This window comes from Microcaecilia unicolor, chromosome 2 (assembly GCF_901765095.1).
Source record: "Microcaecilia unicolor chromosome 2, aMicUni1.1, whole genome shotgun sequence".
In the NCBI taxonomy this organism is placed as follows: domain Eukaryota; kingdom Metazoa; phylum Chordata; class Amphibia; order Gymnophiona; family Siphonopidae; genus Microcaecilia; species Microcaecilia unicolor.
Window position 1 is genome coordinate 362,532,990 of NC_044032.1, and position 20,978 is coordinate 362,553,967.

Genomic DNA, 20,978 nt, shown 5'->3' on the forward strand with positions numbered 1-20,978 from the left:
TTTTAAAATTATTTCCATGTAATTTTATTGAGTGTCCCCTGGTCTTTGTACTTTCTGAAAGAGTAAAAAATTGATTTACTTCTACTCGTTCTACACCACTCAGGATTTTGTACACCTCAATCATCTCTTTTTCAAGTTAAAGAGCCTTACCCTCTTTAGCCTTTCCTCATATGGGAGGAGTTCCATCCTCTTTTATCATTTGTTTGCTCTTCTTTGAACCTTTTCTAATTCCGCTATATCTTTATTGAGATACAGTGACCAGAACAGAATGCAATATTCAAGGTGAGGTCAAATCATGGAGCAATACAGTGGCATTATAATATTCTTGGTCTTATTTTGCATCCCATTCCTAATAATTCTTAGCATCCTGTTTACTTTTTTGGCTGCCGCCACACACTGGGCAGAAGATTACAGCGTATTATATACAATGATACCTACGTCTTTTTCTTGAGTGCTGAGTGCTGACTCCTAAGATGGACCCTAGCATCAGGGAACTATGATTCGGATTATTCTTCCCGATGTGCATCACTTTGCATTTGTTCACATTAACTTTCATCTGCCATTTGGATGCCCAGTCTTCCAATTTCCTAAGGTCTTCCTACAAATTTTCACAATCTGCATGTGTTTTCACAACTTTGAATAATTTTGTGTCATCAGAAAATTTAATCACCTCACTTGTCATTCTGATTTCCAGATCATTTATGAATATGTTAAATAGCACAGGCCCCAGTACGGATCCCTGCGGCACTCCACTATTCACCCTCCTCCATTGAGAAGAATGGCCATTCACCTCTACCCTCTGTTTTCTGTCCAATAACCAATTCCTAATCCACAGAAGGACATTACCTCCTATTACATGAATTTTTAATTTTCTCAGGAGTCTCTCATGAGGAACTCTGTCAAAAGCTTTCTGAACTCTGTCAAAAGCTTTCTGAAAATCTACATACACTACATCAATCAGCTCACCTTTATTCATGTGTTTATTCATGCCTTCAAAGAAATCTAAGCAAATTGGTGAGGCAAGACTTCCCTTGGCTGAATCCATGCTGATTCTGTCCCATTAAATCATGTTTGTCTATATGTTCTGTAATGTTATTCTTTACAATAGCTTCCACTATTTTGCCCGACACTGAAGTCAAGCTTACCGGTTTGTAATTTCCCAGATCATCCCTGGAACCCTTTTTAAAAATCGGCATTACATTGGCCACCCTCCAATCTTCAGGTATTACAGATGATTTTAACTAACAGCAGATCAGCAATTTCATGTTTGAGTTCTTTCAGTACTCTGGGGTGTGTACCATCCAGTCCAGGTGATTTATCACTCTTTAACTTGTCAATTTGGTTTAGTACATCTTCAAGATTCACCAAGATTTCTTTCAGTTCCTCCACATCGTCACCCTTGAAAACCATTTCTGGTACAGGTAGATCTCTCACATCTTCAGCCGTAAAGACCGAAGCAAACAATTCATTCAATCTCTCCACTATGGCCTTGTCCTCCCTGAGTGCCCCTTTTGCTACTTCATGATCTAATGGTCCCACGGATTCCCTCATAGGCTTTCTACTTCTAAAGTACCTGAAAAAGGTGTTACAATAAGTCTGTCTCCGTAGCAAGGTTTTCTTCATATTCTCTTTTAGCCTTCTTTATCAATGCTTTGCATTTAGCTTGACAGTGCTTATGTTGCTTCTTATTTTCTTCATTCGTCTCCTTTTTCCATTCTTTGAAGGATGTTCTTTTGGCTCTAATAGCCTCTTTCATTTCACCTTTTAACCATGCTGGCTGTTGTTTGCTCTTCTTTCCACTTTTGTTAATATGTGAATACATCTGGTCTGGGCTTTCGTGATGGTATTTTTTAAACAATGTCCATGCCTGATTTAAAGTCTTAACCTTTGCAGCCGATCCCTTAGCTTCTTTTCAACCATTTTCCTCAGCTGAAGAGTCATAAGCTCTTTAACCTTTCTTTATCCCCTTTATCATTTTGGCTGACCTTGTCTGCCCCTGCTTATCCTTCCTGAGATGAAGCAAGGTGCAGTGAGACCATGGGTTTATATGGTGGCATCAAGATACTCTTCCATTTATTCTCTTATCATCCAAACATTCTCTCTGCCTTTTTTTTTTGTTTCATTTCTACTACAGATGAAACTAAGGAATTCAATGTATTGTCCAAGGTGACTTCAAAGATCCTTTCCTGAGTGTTTAACCCTACTGTGGAACCCGGTATTGTAATGACAAAGAATTATTTTTCCTATGTGCATCAGTTTGCACTTATCCACCTTGAATATCATATGCCACTTAGATGCCCAGCCTCCTTGTCTCACAAGCTGTTTATGCAATGCCTCATAGTTTGTATTTTAACTACTTTGAAAATGTTGTGTCATCTGCAAATTTTGATCATCTCACTCACTGCTCCCTTCCTCTGATTATTAATGAATGTTAAACCACACGAGCTTAAGTACAGATCCTTAAGACACTCTCTACTGTTTAGCCCTCACTGACTGAGCTGAATAAGAGAAACAAAGAGGATGGATATTTTCCATTTATCTCTTTTCTGAGACATTTACTATCTAGTTAATAGAATGGTTAAGTGATGTCATTCAACATCTATTTGTTCAATATTGGGACAAACTGCTCTCTCTTTGTGAAAATATCAAACTTCTATGAAATAAAGAAACTTGAAGGGTACCGGAAAGTAAACTCATAGAATACATGGGTTTTATCTTCCAAAACAGCAAATGTTTGAGAACTCAGCTCTATAGGTAAGTCACACTAATTTAGTGCTCATAAATGTCATTTTTGCCAGCAATGATTTTGTACTGTTTTAATGTTGACAACTTTGCTACAGGAATTCTACAGTAACTTACATCTGCTAGCCTGTCTCAGAAACACACTCATGTTTATAATTGAAAACAAAAAGTGGAATAAGCAGAACACAAAGGAGCTCATTTTCAAAGCACAAAGACTTGCAAAATGTGCTATATGAACACCACAAGACTTCCATTTTCAATTACAGATGCATATTTGTTTAGTTTACTTACTCAAGCCAGAGTAAGCAAAGTTATTTACCTGTAGTAGGTGTTCCCCAAGGACAGCAGGACAGGTATTCTTACATTTGAGTGAAGTCATCCCGACGAAGCCCAGTACACACACTGCCCAGCGCACTATATCTCTAAGAGGCTTTTGGCAGCAATCCCACCATGCATGTGAGAGTGTCTTTCCTCCTGACGCGCAAGTGCGGGACCCTCAGTAACATAAAAATAGCTAAAACAGAACTCAACTCCATGGGGAGGCAGGAGGGGTGTAAGGATACCTGTCCTGTTTTCCTTGGAGAACACATGCTACAAAGTAGGTAACTTTGTTTTCTCAGAGGAGAAGCAGGACAGATGTATCTTTACACTTAGGAATCCCTAGCTAACAGGCTCACTGAAAACAACAACAGTAAGGACCATAGAGTCCTGCAATGGCAAGACTAACTTGAATCCAATTAACCTCAAACTATATACAAACTGATTATGAAGGTGCAGCCTGGAAAAGAATAAACAGGGGCCTGACTATTGCATCGGGTACTTTGCTTGAGGCAGTAATGAAATGTGAATGTGTGGATGGAAGACCCCAATGCAACTTTGCAGATCTCCTCAATGGAAGCTAGCCTCATGTGGGCTACTGATGCAGCCATGGCTCTGACACTGTGAGTCGTGACATGGCCCTTGAGTCAGCCCAGCCTGTGCATAAGAGAAGGAGATGCAATCTGCTAGCCAAATGGACAAAGTGTGCTTACGGATGGCTGTCCCCATCCTGTTGGGATCCAAAGAAATAAAAAACTGGATGGACTGTCTATGGGCTTTAGTCTGCTCCAGATAGAAGGCTAAGGTTCATTTGCAGTCCAAGGTGTGCAGCACATTTTCACCAGGATGGGCATGCAATTTGGGGAAGAATGCTGGCAGATCAATGGACTGGTTAAAATGGGATGCCGACACCACCTTAGGAAGGAACTTTGGATGAATGCGGAGATCTACTTTGTTATGATGGAATTGTATTTAAGGTAGATAGGCTACTAGGCCTTGGAACTCACTGGTTCTGCGAGCTGAAGTGACTGCCACCAAAAATCAGACCTTCCAGCTCAGGTATATCAGATGACAGGAGTCAAGAGGCTCAAAAGGAGCTCTCATCAGCTGGGTAAGGATGACATTGAGATCCCATGACATAGGGGGAGGTTTGAGGGAGCTTTGTCAATATCAAACCTCTATTGAACTGAACAATTAGAGACTGTACAGAGATGGGCTTGCCCTCTATATGGTGGTGATAAAAGCTCTGATTACAGAAAGATGAACCTTTACAGAGTTGTCTTTAAACCAGCCTCCAAGAGGTGTAGGAGGTATTCAAGCAGTTTTTGTGTAAGACAAGTAAGTGGATCTAAGGCCTTTCCCTCACACCAGAAGGCAAACCTCTTCCACTTGAAAGTGTAACACCTCTTAGTGGAATCTTTTCTGGAAGCTGGAAAGATTCTGGAGGCACCTTCAGACTGAAATTCTATGCTCTCAACATCTAGGCCATGAGGGCTAGGGTCTGGAGGTTGGGGTGCAGAAGAGACCCTTTGTTCTGCGTGATGAGGGTTGGAAAACAGTCCAACCTCCATAGTTCTTCAGAGGACAGCTCCAGAAGAAGAGGGCGCAATTAAGATTGTGATTCCCTGATCTTGCTTGAGTTTCAGCAGAGTCTCTATTAGAGGGATGGGAGGATATGTATACAGGAGAAACCGCTGCCCCCAATGCAGGCAGAAGGCATCTGACACTAGTCTGTCATGTGATCTGAATCTGGAGCAGTACCAAGGGGCTTTGCTGTTGAGGTGAGTGGCAAAAAGGTCCACTGAGGGGGGTGCCTCACACTCTGAAGATCTTGTGGGCTATGCCTGTGTTGAGAGACCACTTGTATGGTTGCACGATGCTGCTCAGAAAGTACCTGTGTCAGGTTCTCAGGTTCAGAGCCCGCGGGGCCGGGCTCTGGAGCAAACGTGAGCCCTTGGGCTGCTGACGAGGAGCGAAAGCAGCAGGCAAAACCCACCAACCAACGCTGGGCAAGCACACCGACACCGGCAGGGACTGCAGGCACCGCCCAGCGAGCCGGTACACACGGACTGGAACACTGGACTGGAATTCCCCGGACTGGAGGACACAGGACTGGAACCCCGGACCGGAACACTGGACGGGAATCCCCCGGACTGGAATACTGGACTGGAATCCCCCTGACTGGAGGACACATGACTGGAACACCGGACTGGAACCCCCCGGACTGGAACACTGGACTGAAATCCCTCGGACTGGAGGACACAGGACTGGAACACTGGACTGGAGCACATCGGACTGGTCCACACAGCTTCACCTGCACTTAGCTACTAAGCCCCCCAGGAGTTGAGCTCCTGGGTTCGAGTAGCCGGCAGGACTTACTGGACGACACAGGGACCAGGACTAGAACAAGCTGAACTGAAGTGCACCTAACTCCTAAAGTGACCAAAAGTGTTCCTAAGCCCAGCACCAACAGAAAAGCTCCTAAGCCCTCCACTAACAGCAGTGCTCCTAACAGAAACTAACAGGGGTGCCCCTACGCCCTACACTAACAAAAGTGCAGGGAAGCCACAAGGGAAAAGGAAGGGAAGACAAATGCTAGACCTAACACTGGTGCTTCCTAAGCACCAAGCTACAGCAGCTAAACACAGGTCACGAGGAAAAGCGGGGAAGACACAAGGAAACAGGCAGGAAAGCCAAATACCCAAACAACAAAAGGTGCTTTCTAAGCACTTACTAACAAGGGTGCTCCCAGCACCAAACTCCAGCACTGCACCAACAGCAGTGCTACTCACCGTAACAAAAGGGAAAAACAGGGAAATCAAACACACAAGACACAAGTGCACACTGCACTAAACTAACCTGGACCTAAAGCAAGTAGCCAGAAGCAAACGTTGCGAAGGCCCCGAAGGAAAGAACACCACTTCCTTATCAAGGCCCTCCCTGATGATGTCACACTCCCTAGACTCAGGCAACAGCACACTGACCCAGAGAGCACACTGAAACCCATAGAGGCCCAACCCACACCAATGCAACACCGTGAAGCACTTGAAGCCAGTACACCCAAAGAGAGTAGAGCAACTCAGACTACACCCACAGCTGCAGTGAAGTGAGACAATTAGCCCCATGCTGGCAGCAGCCGGCACAGAGAAAGAGAGAGAGCTAGCTCAAACAGGACAGAAAACAGAACAGAAGCCAGCTAAAAAGCTGACCCCCAGGCAAAAGGTAAGTTTGAGAGGGGTTCTGACCAAGATCATAACAACCTGGAATAAGAATCCCTACCCTTCCTGCCCTGGTGGGACAGGCTCAACTGCATGGGACTGGAGAAGAGCAGGGAGTTCCTCTGCAAGTACTTGCCCGTGCCAAGCACTGAGAAATGAGGCCTGTGGAGGACAATTTGGAGGTCTGAGTTGACAATTGACAGCATAAAATGCGAATGCTATTTGGAGAACCCACCGATTGGAGGTTATAAGGGGCCACCTTTCTTGGAAAAAATTCAACCTCGCCCCACCAGTACATCATCTGGAACAGATGCTTTGAAGGAGGCTATGCTCTCCTGGAGCCAATCAAAAGCTTGCCCCTGCTTTTGACTGGGGTGCAGGCTGTGACTTTTGTGGACATTGCTGGTGGGACCAGGGTGTTGGGTCTGGAGCTGCTGCTGAGGACAGGTAGAATGAGTAAACCTACACCTTTGAGAATAGTAGGAAATCCTTCAGGATCTTACTACTACTTATCATTTCTACAGCGCTACTAGACGTACGCAGCGCTGTACACTTGAACATGAAGAGACAGTCCCTGCTCGACAGGGAACCTCCGAGTAGTGTAGGATGCAGAAGGAGGCTGCTGGGAGAGAGACTGGATGGTGTCAGTATGTTTCTTAATGAGGTCAGCAACCTCCTCTATCTTGTCCCCAAAATAGGTTCTCTCTCCAGCAAGGTATGTCCACTAGCCTCTCCTGAACTTTAGGTTCAAGGTCAAAGCCACACAGCCATGAGAGTCTCTGCATCCCCACATCCAAAAGAGAGAGTCTGGATGCAATATCAAAAGTATCATACACGCCACTGACCAGATATTTCTGGCACTCCTTCTGCTTTTTGGCCAGCTGGCAATGCTCAGCAGCTTGCTCCTGTGGGAGAGTGTCTGCAAAGTCTAGTACACTACGAACCAAGGACTGCAAGTAAATGCTCATGTAAAGCTGGTAGTCCTGGATGTGGGAGACTAGCATCTAGGCCTGATAAACCTTTCTACCATCAGAATCTAAGGTCTGGGCCTCCCTGCCCGTGGGTGCCAAGGCATGAGACCTGAAACTTCTAGCTCTAGAGAGTGGATTCGACCACCAGGGAGTGGTGTGGCAACTGGACTTCCTCGAATCCTGGAGCCTTCGGGTTCCAGATACATGGAATCCACCTTCTTTGGTACTACTTACACAGAGAAAGGGGTCTTCCAGTTCATCACCTGTGCATCCCAGAAAACTCTGAGCAGCAGAACTGTCACAGCATCTCTGGGTGGAGAATCAAACTCCAGGACTTGGAATAACTCAGCCCTAGGTTTGTCATCCATTTCAAACTTAAAAGGAATGGCATCTGCCATTTCCTTGACAAAACGAGTGAAGGGGAGGGGCTCAGGTGGTAACTTCCTCCTCTCATCAGGTAGAGAAAGGGTCCGAGGGTATGCTATACAACCCTTCTTCCAAGAGGTAGTCTAGCCCTTCCTCAGACACCCCGGCCGGTCTGCATCAGACTCCTGAGGCTGCACCTGTCTTGGCTGTCTGGAAGAATGTCCAGGCCTCGGGGTTAGGTGCCAAGGTGCATGTTTAGTTCTTGACTTCAAGGGAGGTTCCTCTCCTGATGTTGTATGTTGCTGTGCACAGGGAGGCACCAACACCAAAGCCTCTTGAGACAAGGGGGTCGGAGACCACTCCACATGTGAAGCATGGGCCATGGGGTCGGACTGGCTGAGTGCTGCGGCTGGTGAAAGCGCCCTCAATGCCTGAGAATTTTGGAGCTGTAGAAAACTTGCTAAATCTTCCCTCAGCATGGCCCGGAACCAGTCATTGAGGACTGGAGCTGGTGTCAGTGTGGAGACAGCCTGCTAAGTTGTTGGTGTTGTATCGGAAGTGGGGTCCAAGCTGCATGGGAGCTGAAGCAACAATATCTAAAGGGGGAACAGTCCTCTCGGTGCCAATGCTTCTCAGGTGCTGGCAATAATGATACCCCAGGCTTCCGGCACCATGCGTCGAAGAGGACCGATACCAATGCTTTTTGGACTTTGCCTGATGCCTGAAACATTGGAGTCCCTTGTTGCCAAAGAGGATGATGTTGAATCCACACGTGTCCTAAATCCGATGTAGACCGGTCTTGGGGCTCACTACTAGTACCCAACGTCGAGGAAGGTGGAGATCTCCTAGATGCCGGTGCATTCCCAGTGTCGGACGGTACCCCTGGTAGCCATTAGGGTTGGTGCTTCCGATGTTGATGTTGATGGACTGGACTTCAGTGTTCTAAAAAGTTCCCTCTGGTGGTCTGAAGCACTTTATGTGTTATTTTCTGCATTTTTAAACACAGATGGGTCATGGTCAGGACCCAAGCACCTTACACACCAATTGTGCGAGTCAATGCTGGATATCACCTGACTGCAGTGGGTGTATCTTTTGAAGCCATTAGGGGTCTTCTGGGGCACGGCAAAAAGAACTGCAGCTAAATCAAAAGGCTCAATGGTGAGGCCAAAAAGGGTTTTACCTCAAATAGAGCTTGGTGCTTTGGCCTTAGAGAGCCTCAGAAGCTGCAATAAACAAGAAAACTTAAAAGCCGAAAACACTAAAAAAAAAATATGAAGGACAAACTGAGAGGGAAGAAAATAACAAAATGTGAAAAAAGTACCACATGGGAAGGCGTAACTATGTGAGAAAAAAGCGCTGAGGAGGAAATACAGTGAGACGCGACCTCCTTACTTCACGGAAAAAACAAGACTGAAGGTCAGGTGCTCATGCATGCAAGGTAGGACCACTGCCAAAAGCCTCTTAAAGGTATAGTGCACTGTGTAGAATCCGCACCATGCTCCATTGGGATGATGTCACCCAAGAGTAAGGATACACCTGTCCTGCTTGTCCTCTGAGAGCAATAAAAACAATACACAATTGTCAATATACCAGGCCATACAATAACACCATAAAACATAGCTCAGTTTAACGAGACCTTGTCTAATCAAAATGTCATAAAATCATCATAACTATATATAATCAACTCTCAAGCTCCAGAAAGGTAATATTAAGTTACCTCTTTACTACCCCCTCAGTCTTATAAGAGGTGTCTTCAGGGCTATCAGTCAAACAACAATGATTTCAACTGTCTTCTAAACCTCAAATGATTGTGATACAATCTAATTTTGCAGATTATTACTACACAGTTGGTGAATCTTACAAGAAAATGAGTGCTCAGGACTCTGCACCTATTCCTTTAGCCTTACTGATGAAACACAAAGCAAATCACCTTCTGAGCATGAGAGAAGATTTAGGACATATTTTACCAATTTCTGCCTCAAATAGATTGGACCTTGGTCATGATAAGTTTTATAGGCTATCACTGAAGACAAACTGGATGTGAGCTGTAATCAGCAACAGTGCAAGACTGGCTAGATGTGCTCCATCCATCTGCATTAGATGAGCTGCAGCCTATTTGGCAATCTCTCTGAGAGCTTAAAAAAAAACAAAAAAAAAAAACGTCACAAGCATAGCAGATGGACTGCTTTAGAGGGAGGGAGAGGGGGCATTTAGTTCTTCCTACCACAGTTGGTGTCCATTGAAGAAACAACAGTGGGCATCCTGAGTTCAAGAATGTTGGGTTTTAGCTGTGGTGGGGGGACTTTGGGTTGAAGATTAAGGGGAGGGTGGGGGTAATTCTTACTTGTATAAATGTTACTTTTCCTTTATTTTATATAGACATTTTTTTGAATAAAAATTGGTAGTTAAAAAAATAAACATTAAAATAGTCTAGCCTTGATAAAATTATAGAATATATAATAGACACAAAGCTACTCTGCTCAGAGAGGATGCAAAATGTAGGGCTGATGCAGGTAAAATGGATATTTCGCCAAGCCAATTTGAGGTTTTAATAAGCGGTAGAATCCATAGAATACCTAAACTACAAACCACATCCTTCATTACCAAAGGCATCTCTTCTGAGTAAATCACCAGGCATGAAACTTATTGTTTCTTTTCTGCAAACCCTCATTTTTACAGGTTTAACTTGCGTCTGTTAGCATGTAGCCAAACTGCTAGTGCAATTGATGTAAGTGTAACGGACCTCTCCAAAAGGGTTGGGGCTGAGGGCAATCCTAGAGCTGGGTACAGATTTTATTTATGTCTGTGACAAAAACTGTTCAATCTCCTCAAAATCTTTCCCCCAGGCACACAGACCAGTATAAGTGTCCCCTGACTGCTGGCTATATAAATTCCCTGAGTGGACACACCAAACTCACTCTGAAAAATGAGTGAGGAAGGCTAATACATAGTATAAATTAACCTCTAATTTGCTTGATCCTCCTCAAATGCAAACATATATTCAATAATAGAGCTATGAAAATAATTAAGCAAATAGTTCATAAAAGCAAAGTAAGACGATTGCAAAAGGTATCAAAAATGTTTAAAGTATTTACAGTCCTTGGTCTTCTCTGAAGTGTGCTTTCTCCTGTAGTCTCCTGCATTCTCTTGTGCTCATGATTTACAGATGGGTGTTGCATACTCTCTGCTCCTTTATAAGTGCCTTCCTCACTCTCAGGACTTCTAGCAATCCAATCTCCTCTTTATATATACAGTGAAACCTCGGTTTTCGTTGACTTCGAATTTCGTCGGTTTCGGTTTTCGTTGATTTTTTTGGCAAAAATTTTGTCTTGGTTTTCGTTGGTCGCCTCGGAATTCGTCGGCGTGCCTACGCTGCTAATTTTGCATTCTCACATGTCGTTCTTCTGGAGAGTTCTTCCAGGGCGTCGTTTTGCCAACACTGGTTGTGGGATCACACTGCTGCTTCAAATTGCCTGCTGTTTGATTAAAAATTTGCCTCGGTTTTCGTCGGTTTCAGTTTTCATCGATAATTTTCAGACGAATTATCGACGAAAACCGAGGTTTCACTATACTCCCAAATGATGGTCAATCTTTAAGGCATGGGATATACCCCTAGTCTCAAATCCCCTCTCCTCTTTCATGTTCCTCTCAGTCAGTGCAGTTTTTCAAAGCCCCAAATTATTTCCTTCTTTCCTCTCTATAACTTATGGCTTCTTTGTTCATGGCGCTTCCCCTGAGGACTAGATAGGTCAGGATATTACCCAGGACTTCGGTCTTATCTCCTCTCTCCTGCAGACTTCTAGTACTCACCAGATCCAAACTCTAATGCCATTAAGCTGCTTTCCCAGAACAGATCACTCCCTCATCAGTTTTCATTGGCGTTGTTCTGGAGCAAGGATCTAGAATGTTTCTCCTCTCACTACATAGGAAGGTACATTGTGGCATCCTGCTACATGTTTCCCTTTGTGATTTCATCCTAAAAGTTACATATAGATGAATATCATTAACTTAAAAGCATTAATAAATGGATTGAGTAAATATTGCACAAAGGGACTGATAACAAAGAGCCTACGGAACCCCGCAAATCATTTCCAACGGGCAAGAAACATCATAGTTCATATTTACAAACTGTGTTCTCTTGGCAAGAAATAACTAGACATAAAACATGATGGCAGATAGAGCCTATACAGCCCATCCAGTCTGTCTATTCACACTTGGCTCTACAATTCCTTCCTCTGCTTGTCACATATTTGTTGAATTTTGATTCTGTCCATGAGGAGGCTATTCCATTCATCCATTACTCTAGGTTAGTCATGAGTATACTCCCCCCTCTTACACACCTTCACTCCTTGAGCCCTCATTCCAGAGCTCTCCATTTTAATTTCTCAATTTAAACGATGACTGCAAAATTCCTCTGGAGCAATGAAGCTACAAAGTAGTAAATTTAAAACAAATCAGAGAAAATATTTCTTCATTCAATGTGTAATTAAATTCTGAAATTCGTTGCCAGAGAATGTGGTAAAAGCAGTTAGCTTAGCAGGGTTTTAAAAAGGTTTGGCTAACTTTCTAAAAGAAAAGTCTATAAGCCATTATTAACATGGACTTGGGGACAATCCACTGCTTATTTCTGGGATAAGCAGCATAAAATGTATTATACTGTTTTGGGATCAAGTCCAGGTGGAGCTGCTGCTCCACATTCTTTTCATGACGCTCCCTAAGGGCCAAGCCCCCCTGGACAGGTACAACGGTCACCTGCATAACTGCCATAACTAGGGCATCCATCCTCAGGAAGACCCAACACTTCTCAACCTCCTCAGCGAAGGTATAGAGATGAGCAAGAGCCCCGGCGATCCCAAGGGAACCATCTGGGAATTCCCACTCTGCCCTCATCAAGCAGATGAGGGCCTTATCGAGTGGAAAATGCTTTGAGGTCCCAAGGGACCTGCATCAGGAAGCTAAAGCATGGCCAAGAACCTCACAACATCGTCTAAGAGATGAGACTGCTCCTCATGACAAAGGAGCTGGAATCCATGGGACTGCTCTTCCCCAGTCTCCCAACAGGGAGGATCCTCAGAACTGGAGTCCATGGTGAACTCAGAGCCCAAGAGGAGCTACAAGTTCTCCAAAGAATCCAGACCCTCCAGAATGACCAGATTCATTCCACAGCGCTGAGACTCCAAAATGAGGCTGCCCACCAACAGGATGAGGGTCCAATCATTGGCTAAAAACCTCCAAAATGTTCAATTTTAATTTAAATCATCCATTTTTATGTGCAATTCCAATGGAATCATCAACTTTGCAGAGCCAATGTAAATCTCCTCTGTGCCACAATCGTTCAAAAATCAACATTCATTATTCAGAACATTTTCTGCCATTCAACTATTAACCACAAAGCATGTTTTAAAGAAGTACTTAACTTGAGCTTCAATTCCTCACGATCCTGAAGCTGTTCACTAGAATTTCAGCTCCTCACAATCCCAATTGGAACATGTTTCAACCGACTGGGCTTCTGCGGGGATATTCCTTATTTTACATGCAGCATTAAACTGTTCATTTTACATGCTGGCCGGCATTTTTGAAAATTATTGTGGCACAGAGATTTACATTGGCTCTGTAAAGTTGGTGATACCACTGGAATTGCACATAAAAATGGAAGATTTAAATTAAAATTAAACATTTTGGTGGTTTTTAGCCAATGATTGGTTCTAGTCATAAGATGCCTTGGCTTCTGAAATAAAGTGGGTTACACCAGTAGTGCCCAGCTTATGGCGATTACCTTTGACTGTTGAGGCTTTCTTTCCTCCTTTATAAAGTGAAAAAAATTGGAAAACCAAAAGGATTTTTTTGAAGAAAACACTCAGTGTCACTGGATATATAAGCTAATTGGATGTGTGTATATTTCCACTATTTTTTTACATTTTAGTTTCACTAGTTTTGGTGGAATAGTTCATTATTGTTTGAACATGTCACTAGTCACCATTCCCTCATCTCTTGAGGCAGACTCTGCAGTGATTCTGTCCTGTACGAAGTGGTTAAGGAAGGACCATTGGTGATGGGTGAGGTTAAATTCTGGTTGTCAAATAGTAGGATTGAATTGACTACAGACTGTAGCATCGTGCAGGGCGTGGCATGGACCACAACACTGGAACTAATCACTTTTGCACTCCACATTGAAGAAAAAAGAAAAAAAAAAAAAACTACAAATCCATATCCAACTCCAGTCTGGGATTTTCAACTCTCCAGCTCCAGCATTCACAACGCAACCATGTTCCAAAACAGGAAGTCTTTTATTCAGCAAAAAAAAAAAAAAAAATTGCATTCAATAATCAGAGTCAAGCGTACAAAGTCCTTGGGAATATCATCAAGTCCTCTTCTATATGGAGCCTTGCCTTCCCAAGCATCAGATATAGTTTATCAGCACTCACCCGTGAGTCTCAAAACACAAGTCCTTGTAACATGTTTGCTCAGGATACAAAAGAAAAAAGCCCAAAAAGATTCATAACAGCATGTTCATCACTGTTTTTACTAGGCTTTGCCACCAAAAGGCTTCATGCAAAACAACACAGGAAGGGTTTAACATTTCTTCCAGCAACAAACTTTCAGTTTGAGTCCATCACAGTTCATATGCTTCCCATAGGTTTGAACCACTATTTCCTCGATGCAGCCTAGAGCTGTGTCCTTAGTGTACCTCCCACTGACCAGATATTCTCACTAACCTGATCCCAACTGCAGGCTGTGACTGCCAGGAACAGTCTCTGCAAACTCCACACAGCTAAACAGAAGCTCTAGGTTATTTAGGAGAAATTCCTATATTCTCCTCCACTGGCAACTGTCCTCCTTCCAGAACAAATTCCATTAGTTCAGGCAGTTGGTAACCTGACCCCCCCCCCCCCCCCCCTTCAGGCAGGTTGGTCTCTGTCTCACGATAGCATTTACCCTGTTGAGGAATGGGCTCCAGTTCCTCTCACTTCCCCAACTTCCTGGTTCTGTATTAGGTTTGGGATTCTCCTCATCCCGAGCTGGGTAGCCCATTTACACCTGCAGCCAGTACCCTATGAGGAAGCTCCCTTCTCTGTCCCTCTTCTGGCAATAAGCAAAGTAATATCAGCTTAACTTAACAAGTGGGCTCTCAGGTCAGGCAGACCTTGAGTGGAGAGCTCTACGGAACGCCACAGGTTACTATCCATGGCATAGATATTTTCCTTCCACCCTGACACATTAAGTTCTTTTAGTCAGGCACTCCCAACTCACTCAGCTTCAGCAATAATACAGAATGGTCTACTAAATCAAATGCAGAGGAAGGATCAAATTGCATACTTACTACTGATTGTCCCCTACTCAATAATGATCTATGAAGTCAGCCTATGTATCAGAGATCATGCACTGCAAATGATGGTTTCTTTTTTGCACATCTGGTACTTAAATACAAAGCTTTAGCAGAAGTTCACTGGCTCGAGTTCCCTGAGAAATGGGTTTCAAGTGGTACTGAAAGTAAGCACCTTAGAACACTGGTTAGTCTAATTAAAATATCACCTCTACCCAACTACTTTGTCTCTTTTCATGTAACAACTGCTGTTTTTGACAGGCCAAAACATTAATGCAGTTCCATTTTCCAAGTAAAACCACTGAAATTTACATATACATGGTTTTGACCAAGATGGCGTCTTGCACAGACACTCGAGCAGGAGCTCCGTTGCTTGCCGTGTTTGACTGCTTGATTTGATGCCTTGCCTATCTGATGATGGGGAAAAGGAAAGGGATGACTCAGCACTTGCCTCCGTTGCCGAGTGGACCCCAGCCTTTGAGGCAATCTATGTTGGATTCATTTGGAGTCCCTGCTCGTTCAGGAGTGCACAACTATTCAGCTGTGCCTGTTGGACAATTTTTCCAGCAGCGATATACATGGGGTTTCTTTGAGCCCTGTCCCCAGGCCGGCTCCACCACAATCCAGAAGGACGGCCCAGGAGAATGGATGCCTTCAATAGGACCGAATGTGGAGGAGTGGAGGATCTCCAAGCTCTCACTTCCTCCCCTGGGGAGATTCCTGGTGGACTCACACCAAGTGTTCGGAACAACTGACTGTGAGTACGATGGCTGTTGCAGGGGAAGGGGCTTCTGGGACACTGGTGACTACGCTGGTTAGGCTGGCAATAGTTACACAGATACGCAGTGGAAAGTCATGTATACTCTCAACTCATCCTTAAATCAACGGGTTTCTAAGTTCTCTTTTGAATTTAATGTGGTTTCTGGACCTATGACTGCCCAGGCACTGAACCAGCAGTCAGAGTGGCCACTTTGGAAAAAAAAAAAGTGTCCTATTTACAGGGAATCTGTGGGACTCTTATAAAGGATAAGAACTATATTACTAAGAAGATGAAATATATGGAAAAATCAAATGAGAAAAAAATACACTGAGATTTCTAAACTTTCCAAAGTTATCATTAATTACATCAGTTGAGATAGCTAGAAAATATTTTAAAGAACTGCTTTACCATCATTAGAGAGAGAAAATTACTTGGTATTGCCAAATGCTAAATACAGTGAAGATCTTCAGGAAGTAAATTTAATAGATGTTTTGGAATAATCATTTATGGAGCTTATAACTCAGCAAACCACTCTCTTACCTTCCCGTTTACTAAGCTGCGCTAGCAGCTGCCCTGCGCTAATGCCAACACAGCCCACTCACTTTGAATGGGCTGTGTTGGAATTGCTGCATGGCTAACAGGGGGGTTAGTGACATTTGTTTTAGAACCGGACAGGGACACTGTTCTAAAATTGTATTTTCCTTATATGGATCGTGAACTCTTGGGATCAAAGATTAGAATTTACCCTAATTTGTTGAGGAGTACACAGAAGAGGTGCCAAGAGCTTTTGGCCCTCCGCCCTTGGGCTTAAGCTCTGGGAATGACTTTTTTTTTGCTTCGATTTACTTGTATTTGTTGCTTTACATTTTCAGAATAATTCCTATGTCTTCAGTGATCCTAAGCAATTCTAAGAATGTGTGGTTTCTAAGGAAGAGCTGAAAATACAGACATGACTCTCATAGTTAATTTGGGAACACTGTAGGGCTAGCTGAGGTCCACCTCTAAATTTTTGTATCTGTTCTGTTATAAAATTTCCTTTATAATTTCAATATCTTGGTCTTATTACCTAGAATTGTGGACAACAGATATTAGAATTTTGCTCTTATAATTCTTTTTCAAAATATTTTATTTTTTTCTGTTTTCCTCAGTTACATTGTAAGATGTAATTGTATAAACTGAAATATTAAACATAAAAGTTTAAATATATGTGGTTTTGATTATTTTGCTAGTGGAAATGAGTTGTCGGTGCCATTACTGTGCAGCACTAATGCTCAAATTAAATACTTTTAAACAACCCAGTGGTTCTCAGTCTTGTGTGTGTCAGGTCTACCAGCATTATGTCACAGTCTTTGGGGAAAGAAAAGTGATCAGAGAGACTGTTTTGCTTACCAACTGCTGTTCCACAGAAGGGACTGCATCATGGTGTCCATAAATGATAGACGGGTTATACTGGCTAAAAAGGACTGGATAAAAGACCCTCTTTCCTGCAAATCAAAACCAAAGGATAAAAGAAACCATTACAAATAGGTATATGCTGTATGTTCTAATTAATTCTATTAAAAAAAAGAAAATAACATTTTTTTACGATTTTCTTTGATTTTGTTATGTGACTGGGTTTGGGTACAAAATGAAAAAAAAAAGCTTTGAGATCAAAGGTTCCTGTAATTACTGGTTTCACAGAATTTGGCCAAAAACCATATGCTTAACTGCAGCAAGAATACAGCTTGCAGCCAGAGACAAGCTATTAAACTGGAGCTCTGATTGCAAGTCAAAAAAATTGTAAGATGACACACCACTGTTTTTTACTGTAAGGCCTGGAAGCCAGTGGGAGCACCCATCAACCTTAGGTACCTAACTCTCTTCTCCTCCCCAGTACACACATTCTCCCCACCCCATCTTCTCCATAAGCTTCCTGTTCCATTTCCTTCTAGCACAATGTGGTTCTCAGTGTGTTTTGAGTCACATTGTACCTGAACTTTAAGCCTATTCTGTAAAGAAATGTAGGCACCCACTTTTCTTTATAGAATATTAGCATGAGGCTGAAAATGTGATTACATTAAAGCACGATCACTTATGCTAGCCTGTGGTAGTGTGACTCTGCGGACAGGCCTGGACCCTTAGTAAACACAACCACACAGGGGTTAAAGGTAAAAGGAAAGTATTTATTTACATACAGAGAAATGTGTAACTTGTTCTCTCCATAGGTCAGGAATACTAGACATACAAAGTCACTTCTTATACTCAAACTCTCTCTCTCCTGTGGCCTGCTCCTGTAGGCCCACGACACACACTTGGTCACCCTCCACAGGTAACCTAACCACCTTCTCTCTTCCTGGAATCCCCAGCGTTCCAGTTTCAATATTCCACACTGGGCACCACTTGGAACTGACTTCCCAAGTCACACTGTCAACCAGGTTGTAAGATAAACTTATCCTACTTCAAATCTGCTTCTTCTTCTGTCACTTACAGGGCTCTTCCTAGGTATTGCATCCCTGCTTGCCACACACTTGTAGTTCTCTGCACTTGGAGATTCTCCAATCTATTCAGCTTCAGGACATTTAAACTCTGCACTGCCTGAGCCCTGCCCCCTCAACTCAGCAGGGTTGTCCCACCCACCCTAAAGTGGCTTACTCTTAGCATCAGTGAGTTAGCGCCCCTTGCTGTAAGCTGGCTTAATTGCAATATCAGTGGGGAAGTGCTCTTCACTATACCACCTATTCCTCACACAGCCCTATTGCTGTTGCAAATGCCCGTGCCTAGACGTTAGCAAGTAGGTGTGTAAATGATAGAATTCTATAATTTATGCACATACCTGTGTGCTCTGCCCATGCTCCGCCCACTGGCAAAGCACATGCTACCAATCATGGCATGTACTTTTCCACTAGTTGGAATTTTATAAGAGATCACTAAGCAAGTGGCCACTTACGTGTGCAAATGACTGGAATATTACCATTTAGGCATCTTGCCACCTACAACTAGGTGGCTCCTTATGGCATTACCCCCTTTGTGAATACTTATATACTTCATAAAATACATATGTACATTCCACCCCTGCTCCACCCACACTAGGCCTCAAAGAATGCCTGTGCATAGTGTGTATAAGTACACACCATCTTGTTGATGTATATACTTGAAACTGTGCACCCAAATATGTGCGGTACAATAGCCATTTTCCTCATGTAAAATATGTGTTACACAAGGAAAACACTTTAGAAAATTACCCCCTTTGTTGTTTTGGACTTTTTTCTTGACTTTATACAGTAGATTTGCTGTGTTCTTTCTGTGTCTTATTTTCACTGCACGCTTGCTTTTTGTGATTTTATTTTATTTATTTATGCATTCTTGTATCCCACTATTTTCTAAAAACTGGTTTCAGTTCAAAGTGGCTCACAATTTTACACTTAGATGAAGTTACAGTAGTGTTTATCAGTTAGAAAGTATTGTAGAGCATCTTTAGCTTACGTATTTTGTTATAGAAATTTTTAAAAAGGTAGGTTTTCAGGTCTTTTTTTGAATTGGAGGCAGTTAGTGATGCTTCTTATGGCTTTGGATATTGAGTTCCACCATTTGGAGTCCAGGTAGTTAAATACAGCAGTGTAGATGGTTTTCTAGATGGTTTCTGCATCTTGTTTTCCCTTGTTGACCAAGGGCTGAAGAATTCTCTTCCAGGACTGAACCTATCAGCTCCAACATTGTGTCATCAAGGGTCATTCTGGCAGTCACAATCATCTTCCCTTCCGAAGGCATCCACAATGTATCCAAATTCCACTGGTCTTGCAAAGGTTGCAGACATTCTGCAGCCAACCACAGTGCAGTGAATTTTCCTGAAGACTGGGACTTATTATTTTCAAAAGCACTTTTTAGTGGTATCAGAGCCTTATCCTGCATGCAGTCACTCCTCAACACCTTCACAGGAAGCTGTGATCACCTGGGACAATCCCATTCCAACCGATAAAGTTCAATGCTAAAAAAAACTGGAAATCGTGGTAAAGGAGAAAAACACAAAACCCAACTCTGCCAATGGAAGTGTCTGCACTAAATGAATATTACATATGTAATATGGAGAAAGAGAAGACGCTCAAGTATAGAAACACAATCAGAGAAGATGCTCAAGTATAGGAACAGAATCAGAGACCAAGAAATGTGGCAGAAAGATAACAGATTGCCTCAACTGTTAGAAGCTGACTGAATTTCAGTTTCGGCAGCAAAACAGGCCCAACATCTGGGTTCAACCATGTTTTGTTTTTGTCCAAAAATGCCAGTGCATATTTGGCTGAAACCAACCCCCCCCCCCCCCCACCCACCCACACACTGCCACTCGGCCTGTTCCCTGCCCCACCACACACCACCTCCCACCTCCAACCACTCAAAGGCCTTCCCTGGGCCTACCTTTAGAAGCCCTGGTAGTCCAGTGACCTCTTTGGGGCACAAGTGATCCCAAGTTGCTCCTGCCCATACCGACTCCACAGTCAAAATAGCTGCTGAGATTTCCACAGCAGGTGCGAGGAGAGGTAATGAAGGAAAAGTCATACAAGTGAGAAAAGGGTGAAAAGTGGCATGAGGAGGCAAGACTAGAAGGAAGTGAAATGCGAGAAGGTAGAGAGACAAACATATAAAGAGAAATGAAAAAAATGAGAGAAAGACTGGAAAAGAATTCTTAAAAGAATAAGCAGTGATAGAGAATATAAGACAAATTATAAACATAAAAGGAAATATTTCTATGCTATTTGGGCTGGGTCAATGGTGGAGAATAGAGGTATTTTCCCATTTTCCTCCAGCCCTATGGTCACCAGGTTGTACAAGTTATTTTACTCAGTGGACAAAGGAAAGCAGAGGTAGTTTTAGCAGTGTGTGATGCCAAGTCTGAAAAGTTTTATAATGGACAGGACCTATAGTCAAGTCTCATATTGAAATAAAAATGGGAGAAGAACATCATGTTCCTTTTCCACTAAAATAAAACGATCATCCTGCCTGAGTGTGAGTGATATGGATAGGCCAGGTTGGACTGGAAGGTTTATGACTGTGGTATAGATGGACTGTGGGTGGGAGGGGGAGGGAGAAGAAAAGTGAGGTGGAGTAAATTGGTGGGTTTTAAGCTGAGGTTGGGGGAGAAAGAGAGACTGGTGGGATATTCAGTGCTTCCCTAGCTCTTCTTTTAGCCACATGTCCTTCCAATGTGCGCACTACCTGCTCTGCTCTACATCTAAATATGGCCTGGCCAGCTGTGCTCATGACCCTGCTATGCTTTTTTTCCTTTTTAAGGACATGGCAATGAGTGC

The 20,978-nt window shown here is 43.1% G+C and overlaps 1 protein-coding gene across 2 annotated transcripts in view; it reads right to left on the reverse strand.

The window, feature by feature from the left end:
- Positions 1 to 20,978, reverse strand: part of CSGALNACT1 (chondroitin sulfate N-acetylgalactosaminyltransferase 1) — a 387,346-nt gene that overhangs the window by 47,275 nt on the left and 319,093 nt on the right. For both annotated transcript variants that reach the window (XM_030194504.1, XM_030194505.1), the window contains exon 7: positions 17,089 to 17,183. In XM_030194504.1, the coding sequence (XP_030050364.1) occupies positions 17,089 to 17,183 (95 nt within the window). The remainder of the gene's footprint in view (positions 1 to 17,088; positions 17,184 to 20,978) is intronic.